This window comes from Rhinolophus sinicus, chromosome 15, assembly GCF_057876585.1.
Source record: "Rhinolophus sinicus isolate RSI-liver-muscle chromosome 15, RSI-T2T, whole genome shotgun sequence".
In the NCBI taxonomy this organism is placed as follows: Eukaryota; Metazoa; Chordata; class Mammalia; order Chiroptera; family Rhinolophidae; genus Rhinolophus; species Rhinolophus sinicus.
In genome coordinates, this window is record NC_142515.1 from 102,694,368 (window position 1) to 102,709,495 (window position 15,128).

A 15,128-nucleotide genomic window follows, 5' to 3' on the forward strand; every position below is an offset into this window, starting at 1 on the left:
GCACTCAGTATCCTTGTCAGTATGGCAGCTTCTGGGGGCTTGGGGGTGGAGTGGCGTTCATCCAAATAACCCTCACCCCAGCTCCATTTGCTGCATGTTCAGTGAATATAAACTTATTTTCACTACTGTCGACCCAAGCCAAACATAATCGCAGCTACTTCTGCTGTTACCCCCTCAGAGGCATTCAAAAATCAAATATTAAGGATTCATGCTCTCCAACTGTTCAAATGATTTGAGCTGTGACTCAAGTTGTTGTCATAGCAAGAGGTGAGGCTGCTAGGGAACGTGAGGGGTTTCTTAATCTGGACAGATGCACACTGGCTGCTGCTCTCACATTAGGACAGACGTTTATTCTGATGACATCATCATTGCCAGCCCCCACCACCATCCCAGCACTTTTCCCCCCAGCCACTTCCCAGCCACCTAAGAATTGCATCCTTTAGAATATCAGAACGACCTCCTCTGAGGAGACATTTGATTTGGGAAAGCAACCAAGTCTGTTGAGCGAGGCAGCTGAACCAAGCTGGATTATACGACCTGGGGTGAAGCACAAGTTTAGCTATATAAGGAAAGAGGTCGGCCTTCTGGTATTGTACATCATTTTGTTCCGGAAGCCATTCCTAAAGAGCAGTGGAAAACTGTCTTCAGCACAGACAGACCTCATCATCAGAAAACATGTACTCCCCAAAGCCAACGTAAATCCTGGTAGGTTTTATTTTTGGTTTTGAAGCTCTTTTGTTACTTAGTTGCTACGTTATCTGCTACTCATCCTTCTGGATGGTCACTACATTGAATGAGTTTGGCTATTTCTTAGCAAATGTAAAAAGATTTTCTGATTTTACATAGAAGCGTGATTATAGTGTTTTCCAGACCTGCTCACACATAACAGGGGGGCTGTGAAAAGTCAAAGGCCACCAGTTGCCCAGTGGGTTTGGCGTAAGTCAGTTGAGAGAGGCAGGAAGCCACCATGAACAGTTCTGAGTCGGGGTGGGTTTGCTTGTCCGGGCCCCTTTCAACTGGTTCCAAGTCAGCGGGTGGCCTTAGGACCATTGCCCACCCCCACCCCACTTTTACTGTGAAGAAATGTAGCAGTTCTGTAGCCTAAGAAGGTTGAAGACAGATGGACAAAGGAGAAGTTTTCATCTCCTCCCCCGCTGGTGTGGATCATTAGCTGCCCCTCCAAGGGCTTGTTTGGATCAAACTGTAAAGGGCAAGTGGAAAATAGAAGGGGAAGAACACCTCAGGGTGACCCAGTGATCAACTCACGTGGGCTGCAGAAATCACTGCCCCGCAGCTCGGCCTCACGCACCTGCCCTGGTGTCCCCGAAGGGAGCTCTAAAAATGACCCCCCTTTGTTGGGCAAACTGTTGGGCATAGGAACTATAGTTAACAGCTGGTCCAACCCTCTCCTAGGAAACCAAAGCCTAGAGGTTACCTGTCAAGGTCGCAAACTAGTCGGTAGCAGGGCCAGAATGAGTGTTCCTGTCACTCGTCACCATCACTTACAGGGGAAGTCCTGGCCAACTGCCAAAGATGAATGGAGAAAATGATTTGGGATGCAGCCTGTGAGTGGATCGGCAAAGGGGCCTCCGTGGCTCAACACTGCCTTGCAAGGGGCAGCAGCGAGCCTCCCAGGAAAAACCTCTGAGGGAGGAGGAGAAGGGAAACAGGAGTACAGATAAATTTATTAGTTAAATACTGATTTTACAGCCATTTCACCTTAAGACAATGTTAACAGGTTTGTGGGTTAGGGAAGGTCCACGAGGGCGGCCTTCACGAAAGAAAACAATGTAAATGATGATTAAAACAGAATCTTGGTTTAGAGAGATTCTCTGCTACAGCCTGGAGGATTTTTCGGTGGGGGGCTGGGTGTTTTGGGGTAGGACACAGGAAGGCCCCAGGAGGACAGGTGGGAGCAGTCTTCGAGCCCCAGTGTCACGGCAGGAACAGCAATGTGGAGAGGAAAAGAAGGCCAGATCCAGAGCAGCGCAGAGCTGGAGAGCCCTCCAGGCCCACCTCAGTGTCTTCTCTCACCAGTCCTTGTCTTTCTTTCCATGAGTTTTCTTGGGTTTGTTTGCTTTGAATTTATGTTGCAAAATCCGTAGTGTTTTGCCTCATGGATAAGAGATTTTTGCTGGAGAACGGACGTGGGGGCAGGAACTCTGGATGGACTCCACCAGCTGTCTGACCAAGAGGCACATCTCCGCAGAACAAGAGTGACGTCAGCAAGATTCGAGTGCAAGCGAGTCAGAATCCACGGAAAACCCAGCCCCCCAACAGTGCCTGCCCCAGCCCCAGACAATGTCCAGCAGATAGCCTCTCCAGAAGGATCTCAAGTCTTAGATGAGTGCTAGTCAGACTTGCTTTAGCAGCAGAACCTCTTTTGTTCTTAGTCAGAACCCTCTGTGCATGATGGGGTGGAGGAAGGATTGGGGGGGCAGGCGTGAGGGGAGCTGCTGTTTGGCTAAACTGTGGAGCTCTCGTTTTGCTGAGGGAGTGACATGTTCAAGCTGAAGGCAGATCTGAATCACTCAGAGCAGTGGAAGGGGTTTTATGTTCAGAGGCCTCAGGGTGAAGAGCAGAAGCGAAGGGATGAGGCTGTGAGCCGGGAAAGGACCGTGGGGGAGGCCAAGTCGCCGAGGTGCGGTTTTGCAGAAGCCGTCCTGTGTGGCGAGTAAAGCAGCCCCTCCTCCATCTCCATCTCCCCACGGAGCACCCAGGCACACTGGAGCTACACCCAGCGTTTCTGGAGTCAAGATTCAGTATTGAGGAAGGCAGGGGTGGTGTCGAGCCAGAAGGGGAGTGTTGGGCAAGGGCAGCAGCTGCCCCAAGGGGCCTGTCACATCCAAATGCATGTCAAACAGAGGCCCTGGCTCAGGCTGGAGCAGGGCTCCCAGTGGCCTGCCCCTGCATCTGCCCCCAGATCCCTGGTGCTGGGAACACCGTGGAAGACCACCACCTTAGGCCACAGTGGTGGGACGGTAGGGGAGGACAGCTCATCTCCTGTCAGGGTGGAGTGGGCAGAAAATGAGAAAGAAGTCTCTAACTCCACAGAAGGGACTGAAGTGAGCCCCTGGAAGGGTAGGGGCTTCCAGATCGGAGTCTGGGCTCTTTCCAGCCTCCCACCTTGAAAAGCCATCTGATTAAAATCCAATACCCACGTCCCCTAACCAAATCGTCAACTTCAAGTTTCTTCCCAGTTGTTCTGGAGTTATTTCCAGACAGAGCAGGCCAGCCGCTGGGAGCCCAGAGCCTCATCTCTGCTGTTCTCCAAGTTGCAAGTCCATGCAGGAATCTGAGGAGGGAGGGAGGTGACATTACGCAGTGATTATGTCCCCGTGACTGTCAGCCAAGGCCAGGCTGTTCCAAGGGTCCTGCTTGGAGCTGGCCTGTGGTGACTGGCTGACAGAAGACGCGTAGCCTTGTGGGGACAGCTTCAGGGCTGAGAGGACAGGGTGGATGGAGGGCCCATGGCCAGACATAGCACTGACTGAGAACGTCTGAAAGCAAAAAAGTGCAAGACGAGGTCAGTGGAATCACTCCTGAGGGCTCAGGAGGGGAGGGCTGGGCTGGAGAAGGGAGTCCCATTAAGCAGATGTCCCCAGGCTGGCTCCCACCCCTAGGAGATGGAGGAGAGGAGAGGGCCAAAGGACAAGGGCAGGACAAGGGACCCCTGCAGCGCTTGTTTTCCCTACCCCTGTGCTATGGGATGCAAAGGGAGTGCATGACTCATCAGCTGCTACTGAACACTGTGACCGGTAGGTTGGTAAATATGCTAGTTTCTTGGAAGGCTCGGATAGTTCTGTGAGACATTTTCTATAACCTCATCACCATCAGACCTCGACTTCCAAACAGTAGCCATCCTTCCCACCCAGAAGGGGCTCCTGACTCTCCTGGCTTTATAGGACCAGCTTCTCTTCGCTCTGACAGGAAGAAGCTGGTTAGGACATGGCCTCCTGTACAGCGTATGGGTGGGGAAGAGATCAGAGTTAATGGAGGCTGTGACCAGGCTTGGGAGAATCATGATCCCAGATGAGGGGAACCACAGAGGGAAGGGGGTGGAGGAGCAGGGATGCCATCATATCCGAAAGAGGGGAATGCGGGGACTGCTGGCCCAGCGTCTGGACACACGGTGGAGCTGGACCTACAGCTGACCCACATTGACATGGCGTCCTGCCTGTGACCTCCTCACCAACCCCATGCCATCCACCCTGCCCTGTGCATTGCCACACCTTTGCCTACGCCAGGATGGCCATCTTCCCCTTCCCCTTCCTGCTGTTAAAATTGACCCATCCTTCAAGGCCAAGGTCAAACCACCCCTCACTTAGGAGACAGACTTGCCTAGAAAGCCCCTTGCTCTGCTTCCTGCAGCCTGCAACACTCGTACCCACCCTCTGCCCCAATGGACACAGTCGAATTCAGGTTGAGGTTTGTGTCATACTGTGGGCCAGCCCCAGACTCCTCTTTCCTTGTCTCTGAAGGTCCTGACACAGAGGAGCTGCCAAACATCTGTCTCACAGTTGTGTGTCCAAATCACGGTAGCTTGACCAGCTGTGTCAGGCAGACAGCCCCTCGCCTTGGGTGGGGCCCTGAGGACACAGGCAGCTCCCTGGGCCACGTGCTGCAAGTCCAAGCTCCCGTGCTGCACCTTGGCACCTACTTCGCCATGGACAGTCCCGTCCCCTCGCCCAGCGGCATACCTGGGACATGGAGCTGCTGTGCCCGTAGTGGGATGCCAGCCCGGGCTCTGTCTTGATGGGGCGCATCTCGTCACCACTGCTCGTGGCCACAGTGCTGGAGGTGCTGGAAGCACTGCTGGCAGGAGGGAGGCTCTCACTGCCCGCGGGACCTGGAACGAGGCAGAGTCAGGACACCGAGACCAGGAGAGGGTCAGACAGAGGGCGGTCCTCTGAGACACCCAGGTCTGTGCTCATGGCTTATGTACATTTGCTGGGGGCAGAGGCGGAGTCTTTCATTGGTGTAGGACGACAGTTCCCAAAATGAGCTTTTCAAGAGAACTTTTTCAAATGTTTCAAAGGGATGAGCTCACCACCCCTTATCTTATCCTAAATCCTTGAAGCCACATGTGTTTCAGGATTCCAACTTTTTGGATTTCAAAAAGGGGAAATACTGTACATTATAAAACAATTCCTCCAGGGAGGTCTGGGACATATTTAAGTCCATTAATAGTTCAATATTTTGTTCTTTAGATTCCATATATAAGTGAAATCATACGATATTTGTCTTTTTCTGTCTGACTTATTTCACTTATTATAATACCCTCTAAGTCCACCCATGTTGTTGCAGATGACCAGATTCCATTCTTTTTTATGGCTGAGTAATACTCCATTGTACATATGTACCTCTTCTCTATCCAGTTGTCTACTGATGGGCACTTAAGTTGCTACCATATCTTGGTTATTGTGAATAGCGCTGCAATGAACATAGGGGTGCATATATCTTTTCAAAGTAGTGTTTTCGTGGATAGTAGATTTATCGGGGGGATCACTCCATAAATTATATAAATGTCTAACCACGATGCTGTACACTTGAAACAAATATAAAATGATATTGAATGTCAACTGTAATTAAAAAATAAATACATACACACAGACATACATAGTTCTATAGCAAAACGTGAACATTGACACGTGGAGAAAATAGAGACTATAAAGAGCCTGTGTTTGTTCAGATTAGATACTGCTGCCAAATCTAGCTCCCTGGATTTTGATTTTCGGATAGGGGTTTGTACACCTGAACCAAATGCCTGCTCTCCCTGTGACTGTGACGCATAGGAGATGAGGTCACCCAGGGGGATGTGTATACTTATAAACCACGTGGCAGCAGGAGAAAGGCGGAAGACGACCAGTGTAAACACTAAAAGGTCTAGTAAGCCAAGACTGCCAGAGGGGTAGCCATTGTTGAATCTGGGAAAGGACAACTTTGGTCATGATCTCGATAGTGGAAAGAAAAAATTTATCTGACTCTGTCAAGCCTTAGAATAGAAGATAAACTTTCCATCAGATTAGCCGATTTACTTTCTCTGCAACTGCAGCATTTCGCAGTGAAATCTTTAATTTGGTAGCAGTACTGAGCAGGAAGTGCTCTTGAGAGGGAACATACATAGTCCTCAGGCTCACTCTAGAAACTGAAAAGGCAGAGTGATATATTAAACACATATGGACCCCGAAGTGTAAAAACTTAGCTGTTCATTCTGGACCTACCCATTCACAGCTGTATGACTCTGGTTAAGTCACTGCCCTCTGTGAGCCTCAGTTTGCTCATCAGTAAAATGGGGATAATTAATGGGTCTTGTGGGGGTCTTTAAGGATCAATGAGAGAATATTTGTGAAGGAGCTTTCTAAAGTACAAAGTACTACAGGATGTTAATTATACATTGGCTTACAAATCAATCTGTTGTGAACATGACGAATGGGACCCTGTCTTCCTAGACTCCAGTTCCCCCAAAGAGAACTGAAAGGAGTGGAGTTCTTGAGTGGCTGCAGCACCAAAGATGAAGGGACCAAGTCATGTTCCTTTTCCCTTCAGGCCCTTGACCCATCCAGCTGCCCACTAGAGTCTGTGCAACTGGCATTGATCAGGCATAACTTGATGTGAACCTGCTCCAAAAGCTCCAAATAGGTCCCACGATGATGTTACTTATTTACTGGGTTATTCATTTCATCCTGAAAAGCTGAGATGGACACTGCTATCATTCCACCTCAGCAGCCTGGGCCGGCCCACCTAAGAATACCTCATTCTCACCCTCCCTGAGGGCTCCAGACATATCATTACACGCAGCTCTTTTCCTCACCTGCTGCTGCCTTAGATTTATTAAGGTTCTTGGGCTTCCGTTTTCTGGTTTGAATCCCCTCTTTCCGCATCGCAAGAGGCCTGGGGACCTAAGAAATTACAAGTCATTATGTATGGTTTTCTACTTGTACAAAACAAGTATTTAAACACAGCTACAGTATTTAAACTCTCTCTCTCTCTCTCTCTCTCTCTCTCTCTCTCTCTCTATGATAAGGCAACATCTAAGCAATTCCTCTATAAACCTTGGGGCCGAGACTAAGTGATTCAGCCCCTGAACTCTTGCTGAGAAAGAAATCAATTCTATTTTTTTTAAAAAGGGTTGAGCATATATTACATGCCTGGTATTATACTAGACCTTGGAGAAACAGAGACTGAAAGACAGATACTTCCTTCTAGAGGTTCATGGTTTAGTGGGAATGACAGACAAGTAGAAAATAACCAGACTCTGAGGTGATGTGGGAGGACAAAGAAGAAACACTAAACTCTGTCCTGGGTTGGGGAGGAGGGGCAGTGGCACATGAGCACATCAAGGAGGGCTTCGCTGAGGAGGTGATGTCTGAGTTGTAGGAGGCTGTGGAGCAGACAGGGACAGGCATTTCAGGCAGCAGAAACAGTATATGCCAAAACATTTAATTTATCAGCCACATCAGGACACTATAAAAGTGAAAAGGGAGTGCTATTAATAATTATGCCAAGAAAATAGGCATGAACTGGGACAGTCCTGGTGAGTCAAAATGTAAAGTCACTCTACTTAGAGTAGCTAGCTTTTCACTACATTGAATCTGACTGGAGCAAAGGGTGGTGTTGCCATGGGTGGTGGGAAGCAGCAAGAGATTATGCTGTAGAGATTGCCCGTGGCCAGGTACTGAGAGATAAACTGTCCATGGACAATACTTGTATCCCATCTGATTCCTCATACACAAGCAGTGACTATCAGGTGTTATGTTCTTGAGCCATTCACAGAGGCCGAAAGAAGTGTCTGGGGAGCAAGCCTGCATCTTTCTAACATTGTTAAATATTGTGCCTTCTCCACATCTGGTTTCTTTGAGGCTTAGCCAACCAAATCTTTTAGCCGCTGGTCTCCCATATGGGACTAATAAATGCCAACCCTGATGATACTGAAAGAAAAACTGTCACTTCAGAGACATCAACATGGAATGGTAAAGAGAGAAGTGCACCAGCATATATGAACTTGAACTTGCCTTCTAGTCAACTGAGAGTCAGATGAGACAGCATTCCCACTTTTGGGAGAAAGTGTATTCAGGCCTTCTTAAAGCCCATCCTGACTTCAGAAGAATCTTGCCTCTTGTTTAGTCCCTACCCATCTCAATACTTTTTCAAAAAAAATTGTGGTAAAATACACGTAACATAAGATTTACCATCTTAACCATGTTAAAGCGCACAGGTCAGTAGTGTTAAGTGCATTCACACTGTTGTGCAACCATCACCTCTATCCATCTCCAGAACTCTTTTCATCTTGCAAATCTAAAACTCTGTACCCATTAAATAACTCCCCATTTCCCCCTCCCCTCAGACTCTGGCAACCAGTATTCTGGTTGCCATGAATTTGCCCCTCTTGGTCCCTAATATAAGTGGAATCATATAATATTTGATCTTTTGTCACTGCCTTCTTTCACTCAGCGTAATGACTTCAAGATTCATCCATGTGGTAGCACGTGTCAGAATGTCCTTCCTTCTAAAAGGCTGAATAATATTCGTTTGTATGTCTATACCACATTTTGCTTATCCATCCATCCATCAATGGTTTGGTTACTCCTACCTTTTAGCTATTGGGAATAATGCTGCTATGAACACGCGTGTACAAATAACTGCTGGAAACCCTGCTTTCAATTATTTTTGGATATACACCCAGAAGTAGGATTGCTGAGTCACAGGTAATTCTACTTTTAATTTTTCAAAGACACAATTTTTTTAATACCCACACGATATTCCTCTATCAGTTTCTTTTACCATTCTCCTATTAAACAACAATAGTTTCTTTAATCATTTTCCTCCTGGAGGTGTTTTCTACATTTGTCACTATTACAGTGATTCAACAAATATCTGCAGAAAGAAGTGTATATTCTTATAAATGTTCTTAACTGTATTTTTAAACTTTTTTTCTCATTATAACAAGAAAACGTGAAAAGAGGCATGAGATTAACTTAATAACAACCCTTCCCACCCCACTACCACCAATCCTGTCCCCATGAGGCAATTGGAGTAATAGCCTATGTTTCTTACATTTTATTAAATTATCAAACATGTATGCACATGTACATATCTATTACATGTATGTGTGTGAATTCATCCATCCATCCAACTGTATCTGTGTGTGTGTGTTTAATGTACCCTCACCCCCACAGTATGGGATTATTCTTATGGATATTACAGTTGACCTTTGAACAACATGGGTTTGAACTGAGCGAATCCACTTACAAGTGGATTTTTTTAAAATATATAGACGGTTGGCCTTCCATATCTCCAAGTTCCACATCTGCAGATTAAACCAACCTCAAGTGGAAAACAGTATTTTTCAATCCGTGGTTGGGAGTCTGCATATGTGGAGAGCCGACTTAAGTTATACACAGATTTTTGACTGTGTAGGATGGCCGACGCCCCTAACCCCTGAGTTGTTCAAGGGCCTACTGTATTTGCAATGTGTTTTATCATTACTCCAGGTCAAGATATATGGCTGTAACTTATTATTTTTTAACTTCTATGCAATATGCCACATTAAAGGATGTGCCATAATTTATTCAACCATTCCTTTATGAGGCTTTAAGATTGTTTCTAGTTTTTGCCAGTACAAACACTGCAGCAATAAACAGTTCAAACATGATTGTGTCCTGACTCTTTTATTGTTTTATATGCTAGTTTCCCAAAAGTAGAGCTGCTAGATCAAAAGGTATATGTGTTTTTAACCTTAAAAAGTACTACTAGGTTAATTTTCTGAAAGAATATTTGCAGTACTTCACATACAAATCAACAATATAGAGTATGAGAGTATCTATTTTCCCAAATCCATACCAGCAGCACATATTATCACACATTTTTCATTTTTGCCAAACATATGGGCAAAACAGGGGATCTCAACGTTGTTTGAATTTACACTTCCCTGATTTTTAGTGAGGTCCAGCCTCTCTGCACGTGTTCAGTGGCTATCTGAGCTGCTTCTGGGAGTTGTCTGTTCATAACTTCTGCCCATTTTGGGAAAGGGGGGGGAAGATTGTCATTTTCTTATTCTTCTATAGGATCTCTTTTTTCGTTTGTTTTGCTTGTGTTGTTGTAGTTTAACATATATTTGAAGTAAGACATGCACATGCACCATGTAAAAGGTACAAAGGGGGTACAAAATGAAAAAAGGATCCCTCCAAACCCCTGTTCCTTTTCCTAGAGGCAACCCATGCTACCAGATTCTTATATATCTTTCCAGAGGTGTTTTATGTATATATAAACAACTACATATAAATTATATTCCCCCTCTTTATAAAAATAATGCCACATTATTATTAATATACTCTTATTATTAATATAAACAACATTCTGCACTGACTTTTTTTAAAGCACTATATAATGGAGATTGTTGCAAATTAGAACATAAAGAGCTTTGTAGAAGCTCCCTGTATTCTGGAAATAGTAATCTTTTTTCCTGATATTTGTGTGTATTGGTTTTTACTTTCCTCAAGTATCTCTTTCCATACACTAACATTAAATGTTATATAATCAAATATATCTAACTCTTATCTTACGGCTTAAGAGTTTTGAAAACTTGTCTAAGAAGTTTTCCCACCCCCAAGGTTATATAAATATTCCCCCTACATTCTATTCTAGTACTTCTATTGTCTCTATTTAAAGATATTTGACATTTCATATCTTTAATTCACCCAACTTTATTTTTGTTTCTGGTAGGAGGTGGAGGTCAAACTATGCTTTTGTTTTCCAGATTATGTCAATACAATTATTCTTAAGCAAACTATCTTTTATCTATTGAATTGTTACCTTTGTCATATCATATTACCACATAAACTATTTCTGAGTTTCCTCATCTGTAAAATGGGAATTAGGCTTATGTAATGTTAAAGATGGAAGTGACCAGAAGTGTTTCTGCCATGGTCTGAATGCTTCTGTCTCCCCCAAATTCCTATGTTGGAAACCTATCTCCCAAGGTGATAGTATCAGTAGGTGGGGCTTTTGGGAGGTGATTAGGTCATGGGGGTGGAGCCCTCAAGAATGGGATTGGTTCCCTTACAAAAGAGGCCCAAGTGAGTGCCCCAGCCCCTCCCACCAGGCGAGGATACAATGAAAAGTCTGTGACCTGGAAGAGGGTCCTCATTCCACCATGTTGGCACCCTCATCTCAGGCTTCCAGGCTCTAGAACCGTGGAAATAAATTTCTGTTGTTTATAAGCCACCGAGTGGAATTTTGTGAAAGCTGTCCAAACTGATGAGTAGTCTCTAAGGTCCCTTCCAAATCCACGTATACTTTGTTAAGGAAACAATGAATTACAGTCCGAAGAGAGATAGACAAGTGAGAACTGAGTGATAGGTATGAAGGATCAAGGATGCTGGTCCAGGGGGCCGTCCCGTGTGGGGTGGGGCTACTTACGCCATGGAGCTTCATGTACAGGCCACAGGCATTGCACACGGGCTCACCCTCTGCGTTGCGGCGCCACAGCGTGGTGGTGGTGGTCTGGCAGTTGGCACAGGAGAGGCCCACTCGGCGGGAGGCGGACTACAAACAACACAGGAGACAAACCCTTCAAGTCTAAGTACAGGCAGGTGCGGCTGCTCCCATTGCACAGGGAGCGCTGCGGGGCTGGCCTCCCTATACAGGTGGCAGGGGCAGGCCATGTTAGCCCCGTGTGAGAATCTCAGACCAACCACAGCACCAGAACCTCCCTTTACCCGGCGGTGGGGCTGTCACCCTCGGCAATGAAAACAAGGACTTCTGCTGTGGGAGAAGAGTGACTCCTAATCGTAACTGCGGCATTAGTAGCAGTGTTAGTCATTCGATGTCAGATGAAAAGCCCCGTGAGCACTGGACACTGGAGGCAGAAAAGCTTCTCCCAAAAGTAGAATTAACGTGGGCTTCCGTGCCAGGTACGGGTGGTGGGTGAGGAATGATTGTATCCAAGGGTTAGCAGAGACTGGATGGGCCGTGGGACATCAAGAAAGGGAAACATCAGGGCTTATCCCCTCTGTTCTTCCTTCCTTAAGATAGTGAAAACCAGTTCGTATTGGTCAAAATCAAATTATGGTGAGAAAAGACCATAGAACCAAGAGCCAAAAACTCAGTTCCAAATTCTTCCACAGCTATAGGGCCCAACATACACTGCTTAATGTCCCGGGGCTTTGGGTTGGTCAACTGAAAAGAGGGTAGGTAAGTAACAACATATAAAGGAAGAGTTGACCTTCCTCATGGGATTGCTGTGAACACATGAGACAAACAAGAAAGCACGGGACCGGGAGCCAGGAAGTCTGGACTCTGGTTCATGTGAGACTGCAGGCAAGACCATTTGCATTTCTGAGCCTCATTTTTCACTTCTGCATAATTAAGCTTTTGGACTAGATGGTCTTGTGAAGATTCATACATAGAAATTTCATTTAAATTGGAGTTGGGAGGGCCTGTAGGGGGAGCTCTCAAGACATACCACTCATCATCCATGACCCCAAACAAGAGGAGGCCTACTTTCCATCTTCAACAGAAAGATGTTTTCCTACTCAACTGCTCCAGCAGGTAGAAATAGGCTCCTCTCCTCCCCCTGCAAGACTGTTACAACTCAGCCAATGAAAAGTCACTACATTTGGAACTCCCAGTTTCCTCCCGTAGACCCTGTGTATAACAGCCCCTCTGAACTCTCCCTTTCCTCTAGAAAAGAATATTCCTCTTCTTTGTCATTTGGACTTGGCATGGTTTACCATTAGACCACATGTCCCGAATTGAAATTCTTTGTTGTTTCAGAATAAACCCATTTTGCTGGAGAAATATCTGGCTACTTTTTTAAGGTCAACAGTCTGAAACATCCTTGTAGCTCATGCTAACTCTAAAGTGTGAGAAATTACTATGCTGCCCCCACACACCCACCCCCTCAAACTGCACCTTCTTTTAAAGGTAACTTGGAGTCCAAAATTCAAAACCAGAGAATCTCCCACCAAGGTGGGAGCCCTAAAGCCAGGTCCTGAGAGGAGACAAGTGTGCCCTGCCTCCCCCCCTCCCCCAAGGCTGTTGGACTTGAGTGGTCCGAGCACTTGCTTACCAGCCGGCGCTGGGGTTTGATGAGGGGCCGATTGATGCCATTCATCTTGTGGTACAGGCCGCAGGCGTTGCACAGGTAATGCCCCGTCCCATCCCGCCTCCACAGTGGGGTGGACATGGCTCCACAGTTGACACACTCTCTGCCTTCTGAGAAGTCATCAAACATATCTACTGGGTGGGAAATAATACAGAGGATTCATTCTTTGTTTATTCCTGTTAATCTTATGTTGGAGAATCTAAAGCTCAAAGAAATAATGTCTTTTCCTTGCAAGGAGTGAAGGGTGGATCACCTTGGAGACCTTGCTCTTCCTCACTCTGACCTCAACCTCAGGGGGATCAGCTCAGAGCACTGTTTTGGGAAGTGGACATTTTTACTCCCGGGCATCCCGGAGTAAAAAGGCTCTCTCCCTGGTCATAAGGAAAAAAAGAGAGTTTGGCAGTGACAATCAGTAGCCTGATTTTAATCCCTTCTCTCTCCTTCAGAGGCTGTAGCCCTGAGGTTCTCACCCAACACTGAGTTCCACTTATACCTTCTTTCTGGTTTGTTTGTGTTTTTTTGTTTGTTTGTTTTTTTGCCCCCTTTCAAAATTGAGACTCTTTTTCCCTTTGAATAAAAATATAATAAATATTTACTTTGGGAAAGTTAGAAAACACAGAAATGTGTAAAGAAAATCTAAATCATACATAATCCTATAACTGAAAGGTCACCAGTGTTATTAGCATTTTGTTGTAGTATAGCCTTTCCAATTCTTTATATACGTATAGACATAAATTTTTGCCCAGTTGAGGTCAAGCTATATAATTTTGATCCTATTTTTTCACTTAATGCCAAAGCATTTTCCCACCATTAGAAATTCTTCATAAACTAATTTTAGCGCAGTAAAATAAATATCCCATCATACAAATGTGCCATCCTTTAACTGTTACCATTGATCTTTTACTGAATCATTGCCCAGTTTCTGAGTTTTGTTTTGTAAACACTGCTCATTTTGTACACAAATCTTAGCATTTCTGGTTATTTCTGAGGATATTCCCCCCAACGTAGAATTAATGAGCCAAAAAGGACTACACTATTTCCAAAGTTTTTCAAATTTTCAAACTGTCCTGCAAAAAAAGGCTGTAATTCATTTTTCTCATTTCAATATATCTGTAATGATATGCTGTATCACAGTCTGGCATATTTTCTTGCTTATTGGTACATAAAATAAAGGTACATATTATAACAATGGTAGAGTTGATTACACGTCCATGGAAAAGTTGCCATTATTTGTCACTCTCGTGGACTCACTCACACACCCTGCCTTCCCGATCATCTTTATCTTCCATGCCTATAGAATTTTATAATTGATAAATTCCACTCCTCTCCTTTCAGTTGCCCTGGTGAAATCAGCTGGGCCGGTTTTCTTATCCCCATGAGCTATTAGATTGGTACAAAAATAATTGCGGTTTTTGTAATTATTTTTAACCTTTTAAACCGCAATTACTTTTGCACCAACCTTATACATAAAGGCTGGCTCAAAACTTCCATAAGTCTCTCTGACTCCATGTACACTGTTTCTTATTTTGAAAAATGTTTATATCCTCTCCAAATTTTCTGACCGTCAATACAGCTACCCTGGTGTCCAGATTGTTCTTGTCGTACTACGTGAGGCACAAGTAGATTCTTCTCTAGTAAAGGAGGGAGGCATTTCAAGGGGGAGGTTTTTAAGAGCTCTTCCTCCGTCAGGACCCAGCCCTGGGTTTTTAAGGTCACACATTCTGCTAGTTATGTGACCCAGCTACCTGCTCTAAGGGAACGTAAGCTAAAGAAGAGGATGGTGGGGCCACCCCCCCCCCCTCAACTTTCGGTACACAAACAGTCATTTGCACCTGCAAACAAGTAGCTGTGTGTCCACACACCGAGTCAACAATGTGCAGGTGTGAGCGGCTGTTTGCTCAGGCCAGGAGCTGAGCACACACCGGTCACAAGAGAGGCTATTTTTGCACCTGGGTCACAGTGAGAACCCTCCAGCAAGGTCACCCGCTTGCACAGTGGCACATGAAGTGGCTACTCCCAT

General features: G+C 45.4%; 1 protein-coding gene across 4 annotated transcripts in view; it reads right to left on the reverse strand.

The window, feature by feature from the left end:
* Window positions 1-1,665: 1,665 nt before the first annotated feature.
* GATA4 (GATA binding protein 4) overlaps window positions 1,666-15,128 on the reverse strand; it is a 75,490-nt gene continuing 62,027 nt past the window's right edge. For 2 of the 4 annotated variants that reach the window (XM_019733256.3, XM_019733255.3), the window contains exons 3-7: window positions 13,073-13,242; window positions 11,422-11,547; window positions 6,815-6,902; window positions 4,701-4,849; window positions 1,666-3,500 (exon numbers count right to left, since the gene is read on the reverse strand). In XM_019733256.3, the coding sequence (XP_019588815.1) occupies window positions 3,318-3,500; window positions 4,701-4,849; window positions 6,815-6,902; window positions 11,422-11,547; window positions 13,073-13,242 (716 nt within the window). In that variant the 3' untranslated portion in view covers window positions 1,666-3,317. The remainder of the gene's footprint in view (window positions 3,501-4,700; window positions 4,850-6,814; window positions 6,903-11,421; window positions 11,548-13,072; window positions 13,243-15,128) is intronic. The other 2 variants (XM_019733258.3, XM_019733259.3) reach the window with 2 other exon arrangements.